The sequence below is a fragment of the Carassius auratus genome, chromosome 22 (assembly GCF_003368295.1).
Source record: "Carassius auratus strain Wakin chromosome 22, ASM336829v1, whole genome shotgun sequence".
NCBI classification, from domain to species: Eukaryota; Metazoa; Chordata; class Actinopteri; order Cypriniformes; family Cyprinidae; genus Carassius; species Carassius auratus.
In genome coordinates, this window is record NC_039264.1 from 11,604,274 (window position 1) to 11,616,705 (window position 12,432).

General features: G+C 35.9%; 1 protein-coding gene across 1 annotated transcript; it reads left to right on the plus strand.

The window, feature by feature from the left end:
- The first annotated feature begins 4,967 nt into the window (after positions 1-4,967).
- LOC113039701 (tumor protein p63-regulated gene 1-like protein) lies at positions 4,968-12,222 on the plus strand. The gene is made up of 6 exons (XM_026197721.1): positions 4,968-5,292; positions 6,468-6,559; positions 6,899-6,949; positions 7,027-7,152; positions 7,366-7,519; positions 9,445-12,222. The coding sequence occupies exons 1-6, from the start codon at positions 5,092-5,094 to the stop codon at positions 9,637-9,639; spliced, it is 819 nt and encodes a 272-aa protein (XP_026053506.1). The 5' UTR covers positions 4,968-5,091; the 3' UTR covers positions 9,640-12,222.
- The last annotated feature ends 210 nt before the right edge of the window (positions 12,223-12,432 follow it).

A 12,432-nucleotide genomic window follows, 5' to 3' on the forward strand; every position in this document is an offset into this window, starting at 1 on the left:
AAAAAGTAATTAGAGTACTCTAACGCGTTACTTTGTAATGCGTTACCCACAACACTGCATGTGCTTAGGTGTGTTCAGCTTGAAACAGCACTGCGCAGACTGATCAGTGTATGACATCAAGGTATCGCAAAAGCAATTAGAAGAGAGCAGACAGCTATGAAAGCTTTCAAATTGCTCTCTCTGTACTTTGATATCATATAACGATCAGCCTATGCATCAAGTCAAAAACATGTCTCAGGACGGATTCACACTGCAAGCATTAGTCACACGTTACCAGCACATACTTTTTCCAGTGTGCATGTACAAATAAGTGCATTCACACCAGTCTATTTTTGCTTCCAGTGTGAATAATCTCACAAGTCTGCAGCTGCAGCGAAGATGAAGTAATGCTGACTTGAAGCTGATGCAAAACTTAAGCTTGTGGTGTTATGTGGGATTTATGTTTATGGTTGATCTTGTCAAATGGTTCCTGTGCTCTCTTTCAATTGCTTCATTGTTTGATTACTTTTAAGTCTTCCTTATTATGTCATTAGTCCATGTGTATATACAGTATAGTCCTTTATAGACAGTATAGTCCAGTATATCCTTTGTGCTTTTGCCTAGCTTTGATGTTGTAACCCGCTTTTGGTGAGTCTAGTCAAGTCTGTTTCAGTCAGGTCAAGTTACTCATTTGGTTCTGTTTACTTTGTGTTGGTTTAATTTATCGTTACATAAAACTGCATTTGGATTCAGTCTTACTTTCCTACTGTGGATTTTGTTACACCTGCTTCTGATGGGTTTTCCAGAAAGCAGGTTATTTGACTTGGAAAGTTTGGATAAATTTACTCCGAGTAAGTGGATATCCTCAACATTCGGTTCCATAAAGCTTTTGGTTAATCAACTAATGGTTCAGTGTTTATGTGAAATCCTGCTTTTTGGGATTCTCCCCGGATAAAATGTGTATTTTAATGTCTAATCAGCTCCTCCTTTACTCCACTGACTATTGGTTGAATACAGGTTGCCATAATTTTGAACGTTCTATTGTTAATTATTTAAAAGCTCTTACTTTTCTTTAGGGTAGTAGTGAGGTCTGTTTGATTTGCCTTTCTCTGGAAAAGCAATGTAATGTTCGGAAACCCATGTTTGACTTTTCTCTGGCCTTCATCCTCTTCCTCAGTGTTGAGTTTCCTGGTAAAATGTGTATATACAGTATTAACCACACAAAATAAGAGTGGTTAATACTGTATATACCATTGATGAATATGCATATTTCTAAACAGTGAGTGACGTGCTCCAGAATAACTTATGACTTAACAATGCTTCAGAATCTCAACTGCAAACTCATCATTATTTATTGTGCATTGATAAAAAATATGTTAAATGCCTATAAAGGTATAAGCTAAAATCAGGGAGGACAAAATCAATGTAAACATGGACACAAACATGGAACAAAGTTCTGTGGAAATAGCCACATTCAAAATGAAGTTTGTTGGGGCAGACAGGAGCACAGCAGTGAACCGAAATCTTCCTTGAGAGCTGATTAGTGCATGTAAACTTTACAAATATGTATATTTACAACATATTTTCATTGAAAAGACCATATCAAACCAAAAATGCACTTTTATATATATATATCCATCATCTATTGACTGGTGACTCTTCATGGAAACACAGCTGGGTTCAGGAGATTCTTTCTGATTTAGACTAAAACACAGAAGCAGTTAAACAGTATTTCATTTTGCACAAACTTTCAAAGCTCTGAAGTAAACACTCCTTTTTTCATCATCACTCCACTGTATATCCTTGTAGTAATTCATAGACTGCTGCAGAGAATCACCACTCTCATTGACACACAGCTAGTTATCCAGGATAAAGAGATGAGACTGTATGTCAAGGTTCCTCAGTTTTATCTTGGAGGGCTGCTGCCCTGCAGAGTTTAATTCAGCCCATACAAAAAAAGAAGTTTATTCAATTATGCTATTAGTAGGCTATACTTTTAAACTAAAAATAGGAAAGTAGTTAGGGGATGCTATTATTAATGTCATGATCATCAGCTGGAGTGCCCATGAACTCCAATAGAGGGCACTCCACTCCACTCAGGACTCTGGCATCTTGTATTTCCATTCCCAACTCCATTTCCCATAATCCCGTCCTTAGGGCTAATAACCACCAGGTGTTCCCTATTACAACTCCCCTATATAAACTGAGTTTGGACTCTCTATAGGGCAAAGTTTTGTTTAGCCCCGTCTAGCATTTCCGAGCGTTTTCCCTATGTTTGTTCTTCCTGTGTCTGATTTTTGGATTGTGTATACCGCTGTTGATTCTCTGCTGCCTGCCTCGACCTCTGCTTGTTACGTTTCTGATTTTGGATATCCCCTGACATACTTGACGCTGTTCTCCGATGTCTGCCTATATAAACATTATCTTATTAAATATACTGCAAATTACGGAAGTTCTAAGCGGCCATGCATTATAATATTTTTTCTTCTTGTTTTCTCGTTATAACGACTTAATTTTCTCGTTATCTCGACATAACGAAGTTCATTTTCTCGTTATAATGACTTCATTTTCTCGTTTTCTCGACATAACGAAGTTCGTTTTCTCGACATAACGAAGTTCATTTTCTCGTTATAACAAATTAATTTTCTCTAAGAAGTTACAAAACTGCGCCAGCAGGGGGCACTATAGACCTGAATATAACTGATGCGGTGTTGTACACTATCCACTTTACTGTACGCGGACCTTCCTCGTGATCGCTATAATTTGTGCAGTCTTCATTACTGAAATTTAATTAATTCATAAATGTTAAATGCTTGAATCAATATGAGTATTAAGTTCCTGCTAGATGCATGAGTTTCACCGACGTGTTCTGTGTCATAAAATAACTGCTTATCAAAACCAAGGTTGACATCACTGTATTCTGTTTATCTACAGTAGTACGGGATTTAACGATGCAGGCTGATGTGCTTCTTTTCCTTATTACTAATCTTTATTGTTAACCATATTGATGAGAAATGTGATGTATATGTAAAATCCATAGGCTAATTTAATTCAGTTTTGTTCTATAATGTTGTAATCGTTTTTTTCTACACACACACACACACACTACACGTACACATGGACGCTCTTTTCAAACAGAAGCTTGTAACACACATGATATCTGCCACATCATATAATGACTACTACAAATTACAAATTATATATAATTTTATTTCAAATAAAGGGAAAATGAAAAGTGAGTTTAATCCAAGCAGCTCTAATTTCGCGTTGTTGCCATTTAAACATGTTAATTACAAAAACAAAACGTTTGTTGTACTGTCTCTGGAAAAATCAACAGTGATTGATTAGACTTTATTTATGTACAGTATTGTAGACATTATTACCTAGGCAAAGCTAAATTTGCTGAAATATAGGCTACAGTAAGAGCGCCTGCATGGTCCATCAGATGCCTGTCAAAGTTGAGTTAGTTACTATAGCAACAGTAAAACTGTCATGTCGTTATGACGAGAAAACAAACTTTCGTTATGTCGAGATAACGAGAAAAATAAGTCGTTATAACGAGAAAACGAACTTCATTATGTCGAGATAACGAGAAAAATAAGTCGTTATAACGAGAAAACGAACTTCATTATGTCGAGATAACGAGAAAAATAAGTCGTTATAACGAGAAAACGAACTTCATTATGTCGAGATAACGAGAAAATTAAGTCGTTATAACGAGAAAACAAAAAGGAAAAAAAATTATAATGCACGGCCGCTTAGAACTTCCGTAGCAAATGGATCCGAAAGTCTCTGACTCATCGTTACAATTACACATCTTCTATACAGAATTTACAAAACAAAAGCGAAGAAACCAAAACAACAGATGCTTCCACATGTAATCTAACATGATCATCAGAAATAAAACAGAATCTAAACTGTGTAACGGAATAAAATGTCGACCCATGAAGAGGTAATAATGGTCAAGCTTTGCGGCTCCATCTATGTTTTGATTATTATTCTGAATCCCATGCATAGTCATTTCAGCTTTTTGTTCAAAATGTAATTTCTTTAATTTTTTATATATAAAACTTCCCGACATTCAAGTGCTTATAAAAACTAATGCAAGAAGCAAGTGTAAACTGATTTTGTTTACAAGCAGACTGAGACTATACATCAATTGCTACAAGTATTTAATTAGTAAACTATCATTATAACTGTTCACTTTTAATATAGTTGCAGTACAAACTAAAACATGGATGTAAACTAATGTTATACTTAAACTACTGTTATACTTAAAGTACACTTAAAGGTAGCTACACTTTCATACACCACAAATACCTTTTTTTTTCTTTTTCATTTTTTATATAATTTACGTAGCATGTGTGTAAAAGTGACTTTTAACCTTTTATCACAACACTGTACAAACAGCATGTGAAGTAAAAGGACATCAATCCGGGTACTGATATACTGCATCTCAACCATACCCCACTGTCGGGTGTTTCTCTAGATTATGCAAAGACCTTGCATGGTATGATGCCATAAAATATAATTAAAATATTAAAATATAATATCTAATACTTTTAGAGTAAAAAGTTAGCAATGACACCGAGTTTAACAATCATAAAATGGATAATAAGTTATTCATTGTGTAAGGGACATGGTGAAATGAAAATCGTACACTGGAGTAAATAAATAAATACAAATAAATATTTGCCGATATCTTCGGAGTGAAAAGTCGCACCTTTTTTTCATATTTCCCACGATCAAAGAGAATACTAATAAAGGGGTGAAGCTAAAATCAGTCCTTGGGGTTCCTGTGCACACACTTATTTAACGTGTTTCAGCATGTCCCGAATGTACTCAGTCTACCATGCTTTTTAAAATTTTATCTCGTTCAATCCAGATTACATTGCTGCTACTGTATTTCAACAAAACATTTTAATTTTTCCACCTGTCCCATACACACAGCATTTTGGCTGCACTGTTCCTTTAAAAATCCGAGCGTAACTCATAAACAGAACGGGTCCCTTTAAATCGTCCGTGGAGTGAAGCAGGTGGGTGTTCCCCTGCGCAATACAGCACTGTCACTTTTTACGGAAATTTGAGTCTAGTCCTCGACGCTTTATCGAAATGCTGCAGCTGAATGACAGCGTAGAGCCCGAGAGCCCGGGTGCGGCGGTCTTACACCCGGGGGACTGTGATGATGGGCTGGAGGTGGTGGCCCGAGCTGGAGCCTCGGTGGCCTGCTGCACCCCGCTGCAGACCCTCACGCCTTTCCATGTCCACAACCCAACCATGCGAGCCAAAGTCAAGGATTATTTCGTCTTCAGGGTGAGTAAGAAACAAAGTATCGCTACAGAACGCCCTGACTCGGCAGTGAAGGTTGTGTTCTGTGGCGGAAAAATGGTTAGTTTCTTAGTGTGTTGACTAGATGGGGTTGTATGTCAAAACCAAAAGAAGCTGCCTACCTAGACAGCATGGATGATTATCTAGACGCGTCGATCGCGTTCAAAGAACGAGCACATGGACTTGGAACAAAACGCAAAGACGTTAACATTTTATTTATTATTATTATTATTATTTATTTATTTTTTGACATTTAAGTACGCCTATGTTACTCAGACGCTTTCTACGTAGGGAGCTCATCAGGTTTTGTGACACGGCCATTCTGCATATAGCGGTCTGTTGTTAGCTGGAATCAAACGCAGTACTTGTAGTGACCTTGTAACATTAATAATGAAACTAACTATAATAAGGAAGTACAGCTAATCGTTCGGAATCACTGATTGATGTGACATTAAGTTGCTTGTTTTTGCCAAAAAAATAAAAAAAAATAAATAAATAACAAAAAGGCAAACACAGTATCAGGCTGTTCAGAATAGTTTGGATTTATGGTGCAAAAGTTAAAAAAAAACTTATATTCTGGTTTGTGAAGTTCCTTATTTGTCACCCAAGTCACTTTATATTACAGTATCTGCTAAATGATTAAATATAAAAGTTAAGGACAGCGTGCTATTTTATTTATTTATTGTTGTGTATGTGTGGTTTCAGTCGGTTCAAAATTGTATCAGAAATTCAGAATACATTTTAATACACGTGTAGCATTCTGCATGTTTGTACACAGATTTTACACATATGATTGTTAGGCAAATGAGACCCATGCAGTGATGTACACTGTAAACATTTCATTTCAACATTTCATGCTTTTGTGTTTGATCTGGAGCTGTTGTCATCTGTTTATGTGGCCTGTAACAGTAGTTTTAAACATTATTTTGAATATGCATTTTTCTAGGTATGCCAAAACATTTTACAATGAATAAATTGTGAGTGAAATTTATTTTTTGAGGAGAATGGAGGCCTTGGAGTCAAAAAGTTGAGAACCACTGGTCTCTATGGACTTTAACTACACAGAAGAAATAAGTTTTAAATATATATATTTTTTCCTGCCATTCATTTGATGTTGTTTCGAGCATCTAAACTAGGTGCTCTTTTTATTGTGGTCCCAGCCAGGAACCATCGAGCAGGCAGTCAATGATATCCGCACGGTTGCCTTGCCTTCAGAAGACGGAGAGGTTCTGAGCGTGTGGCTGCTAGCTGAGTGAGTCTGTTGGCATTACCAAGCACAACATCACTTTTACTGCATGGATTTTTAAATTGACTGATCTTGATTGCAACATTCACACAAAAACACCATGGGACTGCCATGGCTTTTGGGAAATACTATGGGAGAACCATAACATCCTTTTGATTTACCTTTTATTACTATGTAAATACCACGGGATTTAATAGTAGTAGCTGTCAGTAATATGTCATCCATCAGGAGGAAGAAGTACCGTGATACTAAAATCTAATTACATCCCTGTACCATGGTACTTTATCTGTACAGTATGTTATATGCAGTAGTATTTGACGGATGTCTCTTTATATTTGACCACAGAATCGATCACTGGAACAATGAAAAAGAGAGACTGGTTCTTATAACTGAGAGGTAAGAACGCACTGGAATGGAGGTTTAACTGTTAGCATCAGGAAACGGGTTCTGAATGAGCTGCTGGTTCGTTGCAGGTCTTTGCTGGTGTGCAAATATGACTTCATAAACCTCCAGTGTCAGCAGGTCGTCAGAATTTCCCTGAACGCTGTGGACACCATCTCAGTCGGCGAGTTTGAGTTCCCCCCAAAATCCCTCAACAAGTAAATCTCAAGTATTCTCAAGGACAAAATACAATTCTACTGATGTGACCTGGCTTTCTCCACACTGTTATGTTAATTAGAACATTATATAACGAACTTTACAAATCTGAACTAGATTTAGGGTCGTATTAAGCTTTGTGTGTGTGTGTGTGTGTGTGTGTGTGTGTGTGTGTGTGTGTGTGTGTGTGTGTGTGTGTGTGTGTGTGTGTGAAGGAGAGAGGGAACCGGTATCCGTGTCCAGTGGGATAAGCAGCCAAGACCTTCGTTCATGAATCGCTGGAACCCGTGGTCCACAGACATACCCTACGCCACCTTCACCGAACACCCAATGGCACACGCAGATGAAAAGGTGGCCTCCCTCTGCCAGGTCAGTGTGCTTATACTAGTGTTTGAGTCTTATTGATCTATCTGTGTCAGTATTTGAGATGATTTCATTACACATCGTCTGCAGCATGGATGACAGAGAGCTGAAACACACAGCGGTGTGTATTTGAATGAAAAGCACTTAATGTTTCAGAGTGAAGCTCAGCACTGTTTTCAAGAAATGTAAAAATATGGTTGTTGTCAAACCAGAATTGTGAACATTTATACAGAAAATTAGCTGTCTTAGGCAAATCTGGCACATTTTACATTGAGTCTGTGTATTATTGATGTGTATTGTACATAAATAAGTGAATAATGACTGAATGAATGAATGCGCACACAGACATGGTTATTATCTGGTGCTGTGAATTTAGACTGCCAGTTACGCTTTCACGTTCAGCAAAATTTCCCAAAACGTTTTGGGATGTGGGCTTCTTTGCAGTTTCCACCAAAATAACAAGCTCAAGTATTGGATTCATAAGTATTGGAATTTTCCTTTTGTAAAGTAAAATGTAACGTTAATTAATATTAATAATGCATCAATATGAATAATTAATAAATTGTGTGTATTTTTTGTATATTTTGTTTTGTTATAATAATAATTATTATTATCTCATTCTGGGAGCTATAAATCCTGAGGAGTCTCAGTTGATATGAAAATACTTAATACTGTATTGGGTCGAAATTAAACTAAACTACTGTTTTTGTTCAAATGTGATGCTCTCAATGTGGCATGTTTTTGTATGGAAGCCCATTTCTGCCACTAAATAAAAAATAAAACAAAGCAATTGCAACTTTTTATCTCACAATTTATTTTTCTCAGAATTGTGTGATGTAAACTCGCAATTAGACATGTGCTGGTATTCAGTAATGTGATATATCACGGTAATTGTGCACAATATTGTTATCGTGGTCACTTCTAAATACCATGAATGATTATATATTACAAATTATTCCGAATTTGGAATGCATTTTAAGAATACTTTTCTCACCAACTGGTCAAATGCACAACATCATTGTATGCTGCTTGAAAGAGCTTGTGTGCTCTGATGTAAACAAGCAACACGTGGGACATGTGAGAGACGCTGAGTGAAAGCACATTTACTCTCTGACAGCAGATGGCGCTAAACTTCAGAAAATGCAACCTTTACTCTGGAAACCCCATAAATAAAGCAGCTGATCTACTTTCTAAAACATATTTAAATAGCCATTCAAATTTGTGTATTCACTATGGTGTTCATCACATTTGGTCATTATAGTAATTTTGCAATTTGATCTGTGTAAAACTTTTAACTTTATTTTTCTGCATTATTTTATTTAAATGTTCAGTTATTTTTGTTATAAGAAAACATTTATTTAACCTGTTATACTGTATTATGACCACTTTTTAAACAAAATTTCAATACAGTGGTAATACCGTATACCGTGATAAAAGTAATTAATCGCAACAAGAAAATTTGATCCCGGCATATCCCTACTGGCAATTCATATTTCATATCTCGCAATTCCCAATTGGAGTTATAAAGTCAAAATAGTTGATTATAAAGTCATAATGGCAAGATATTTAGAATTGCAAGATAAAAAGCAGAAGCAGGCTTCCATATTTTTGGAAAGTGTTATGAAATATTTATATTTATTAAGGTGTTCTAATCATGACAAGACAAATTCATACAATAATGAACTTTAATATCTTCACAAAAAAAAAAAAAAAAAAAATGCTAAAAATAACCACCTCAAGATGAAATCCATACATCATTTTACTTGCATTTTTCTTTTTTTGTGAATTGTGAAAGTGATCAAAGACTGCAGGTTCTGTTCTAAAGGAAATCTCGATTTCAGATGCCAAAATCATAGATAAAACCTTTTAGCTCTTCAGAATTTTCCATGCACAGGAAGATAAATAAAAATTAATTCTCCTCACAATTTCAGCTTGAGAATTTCAAGACGCAGCTCGTCCAGGCTGTGAAAAAAGCCCATAAAGACTTCCCCATCCCGGGACGAGCCAATGGCGTGCTGATACTGGAGCGGCCGCTCCTGATCGAGACTTACCTAGGCATCATGTCCTTCATCAACAATGAAGCCAAACTGGGCTACGCCATGACAAGGGGAAAAATCGGCTTTTAACTCCTGAATTCTCCTTCCATTTCTCTCATCCTCCAGTCAAGTGCTGTTTTTGAGTGATACTGCTACACTTGAGTATGTGAGTCCAGTACATACTGCTTGTTTTGATGTATAGAGCGTGTGAAATGTGCCAGGCAGTGAGATGAGTGGTCACTGGATGAAGCCCTCTTCCTCTATTGACGTGGTAAAAAGAGCCTTTCTAACATGTTCGAATGGTTTAGAGATGCAGTGTGTGTGTGTTACTGGCAACGATTTATTGACCATTGATCACTTTCGTTTGGAACCTCCCTACAAATGGTGTCCCCTTCCAGAAGTGCCCTTCAAGGGTGCCAAAAAGCCATTTGGAATTCACCCAAAAACTCACAATGCTTGCCCCGCCTCCGGGGTCTTCTGATTGGTCCATTGTTTTGGAACTGATGTTAATGAGCTGCGCTGTGTATAAAACGTGGCGCTCTTGCGAGACACTTCTAAAATATTGCATATGTTGCATTCTGAACATGTACTTGGACTTGGAAGTCAGTCCAGGCAAGCATTACCCAAAAGCATCGTGAGCTAAGTTGATCATAAAGACCAATGTTGGTGCCAACGGTTCTACGATAAACTTGGGCTTACAATGCTTTTGGGTGATGCAACCCAGATCTTTTAATTTGTATTTTGATGTAGTGTAAATTTGTTAATCCGAGTGTAATGGATTAATGAAAATTGACAAAAAATAGTGTGGTAATTTGGTTCTATGCATGTGTTGCTTTTATTTTGAGAAGTGGGTGTTTTTAGAGACGGGTTTAAGTGCAACAGATGATATGAGAAGTCTGCTCACTGGAAGGTTCAGTTATGACATTTTAATTTAACAATATAAGCTCAAAAACAATAAATAAAATAAAATAAATTGAACCATATGCACAGATTAAATATTCACAGTAATGATCTATAACATGCATTTAGAATATAGATTTCCATTTCATGCCAACTCAATAAATACCATGGAGTTAAAATGGCGTACTTCATGAAACACAACCAGAACAAATTTCTGGGAATTTTTCAGTTGAATGTATTCCATGTTCACAATACAAAACACAACCAAAAATAATGTTTTTTTTTTTTGTTTTTTTATGAATGATTTGCATGGAAGTTTGTTCTGTTTGCTTCATGAATGGGGTCCAATGTGGGCTAAAAGGGTTTTAAAACGTGTCAGAGAAAAACTGCATGCCTTCTGAACTGCACTACTATTAAATAAAAACTAAGACTTCCATTAAGTTAAATATATTTATTTTCCTCAGGACTGCAGTGCTTTTATAAGGTTTGAAACTCTTTGAATAAAGTTGATTTGGACTGTTACTGAAGTTAACAATCTAGGTTTTCTTACATAAATTAAATCTCTTCATCATTTTAGAATTATTTAGATCTAGACCCTTGGGCCCTTTAAATTCAATACAATCTGCATTCGTCTTTGCAAAATGAAACCCCAAATAATGTTTCGCATAAAGAAAATGAAGCTCAATTCTCATTAATGCAATGTGGTAAAAATATTTTCTTTCTCATTACTGTAACAAAAAAGTAATAAATTCCGTCTGAAAACAATGACTATTAAATCAATGGAATCTGAATTATTAAAATCGAGCAGGATTTATATCCCAAACAATGCGACTAATATGAGGTCAAATTGCAATTTATGCAATGTGTGAAATATTTTTTGTAATACTGAACAAAACCATATTGTCAGCATTATCTCATCAGATATAACGCTGGCTTAAGGTAACACACCAAAAACCGTGGAAATATAGACAGGGGACGTGTCCACAGGAAGCACCTGCCTGACATGTATTTTCACACACTGTTCTTATTTCAAAATCAATTCCAGGTCTAATTGTGGCTGCTGTAAACTCATGAAATGTAGCGTACTACTGTTACATGTGCTTCATGTACAAGTCTTGCTTGTGTGCTTTATCCATAATTCATGCCTCATTTATTTAACCTAAAGGACAATGTTTAAGTCCTGCCATATTTACAGAAAGTTGAAATGAAGTTTACCAAGGCAAACAGAAAGTGTATGTTTGATGCTGTTTATTCCTCAGGTGATGTTGGTCAACAGATTGGTTTTGTTTAAGGATGCATGACACGGCGGGACGTTCTGACCCTGAAGGTTTCCTGCTGTTGAGCGATTACAGGTTCAGAGACTTTTTTCATGGAAATGCAATTTTGTCGGCCATTTTCTTTTTTTTCCTTTTTTGTGGCTATACATAGAGAAATAGCTATAATAGACGCATTATACTGTTTTTGTTTTCTATATTTGTTTTAAATGTAATGTAAAGTTGTGCATGATGGTTATGCCTGCAACTTGTTAGATGTACAGTTTGTTAGCCATAACCTCAATTCACCAAAAACAAAATCTAAGCACCTTTTCCTCTGTTTAAAAGCACATGTAATTGTTTTTTTAAGTGAAACATTTTTTGCATAACAACTCATCCATGGTTTGTTTAAATATAATTTTAGAAGTCATCTTTAAAATTTGTTGCCTGGATTTCAACACACTGATTTCTGCAATATAAACATAATGCTTTAAGTAAAATTATGGTTATTTTAACACTTTTCATTTGTTGCGTCTTATTTTAAAAAAAACAACAACAAAAAAAACAACATCTATATGAAAGAATTTATAAATGTTGGTATTACTTATAGTATGTATTTGTATTTATTTTAATTCCTTAGTAGTCTGTTACAGTAATAGTATTTGTGGATTGTTCTTGACGTGTTCACCTGTAGTCTCTGTAGAAGAAAGACAAAACCTATGGGAAACAT

What these genes read in the sequence shown, in the direction of transcription:
- LOC113039701 (XM_026197721.1), top strand. Translation starts at nt 5,092, where the DNA reads ATGCTGCAGCTGAATGACAGCGTAGAGCCCGAGAGCCCGGGTGCGGCG. An exon ending in AGGATTATTTCGTCTTCAGG is followed by an intron (nt 5,293 to 6,467) that starts GTGAGTAAGAAA and finishes TTGTGGTCCCAG; the next exon opens with CCAGGAACCATCGAGCAGGC. An exon ending in CCCCCAAAATCCCTCAACAA is followed by an intron (nt 7,153 to 7,365) that starts GTAAATCTCAAG and finishes GTGTGTGTGAAG; the next exon opens with GAGAGAGGGAACCGGTATCC.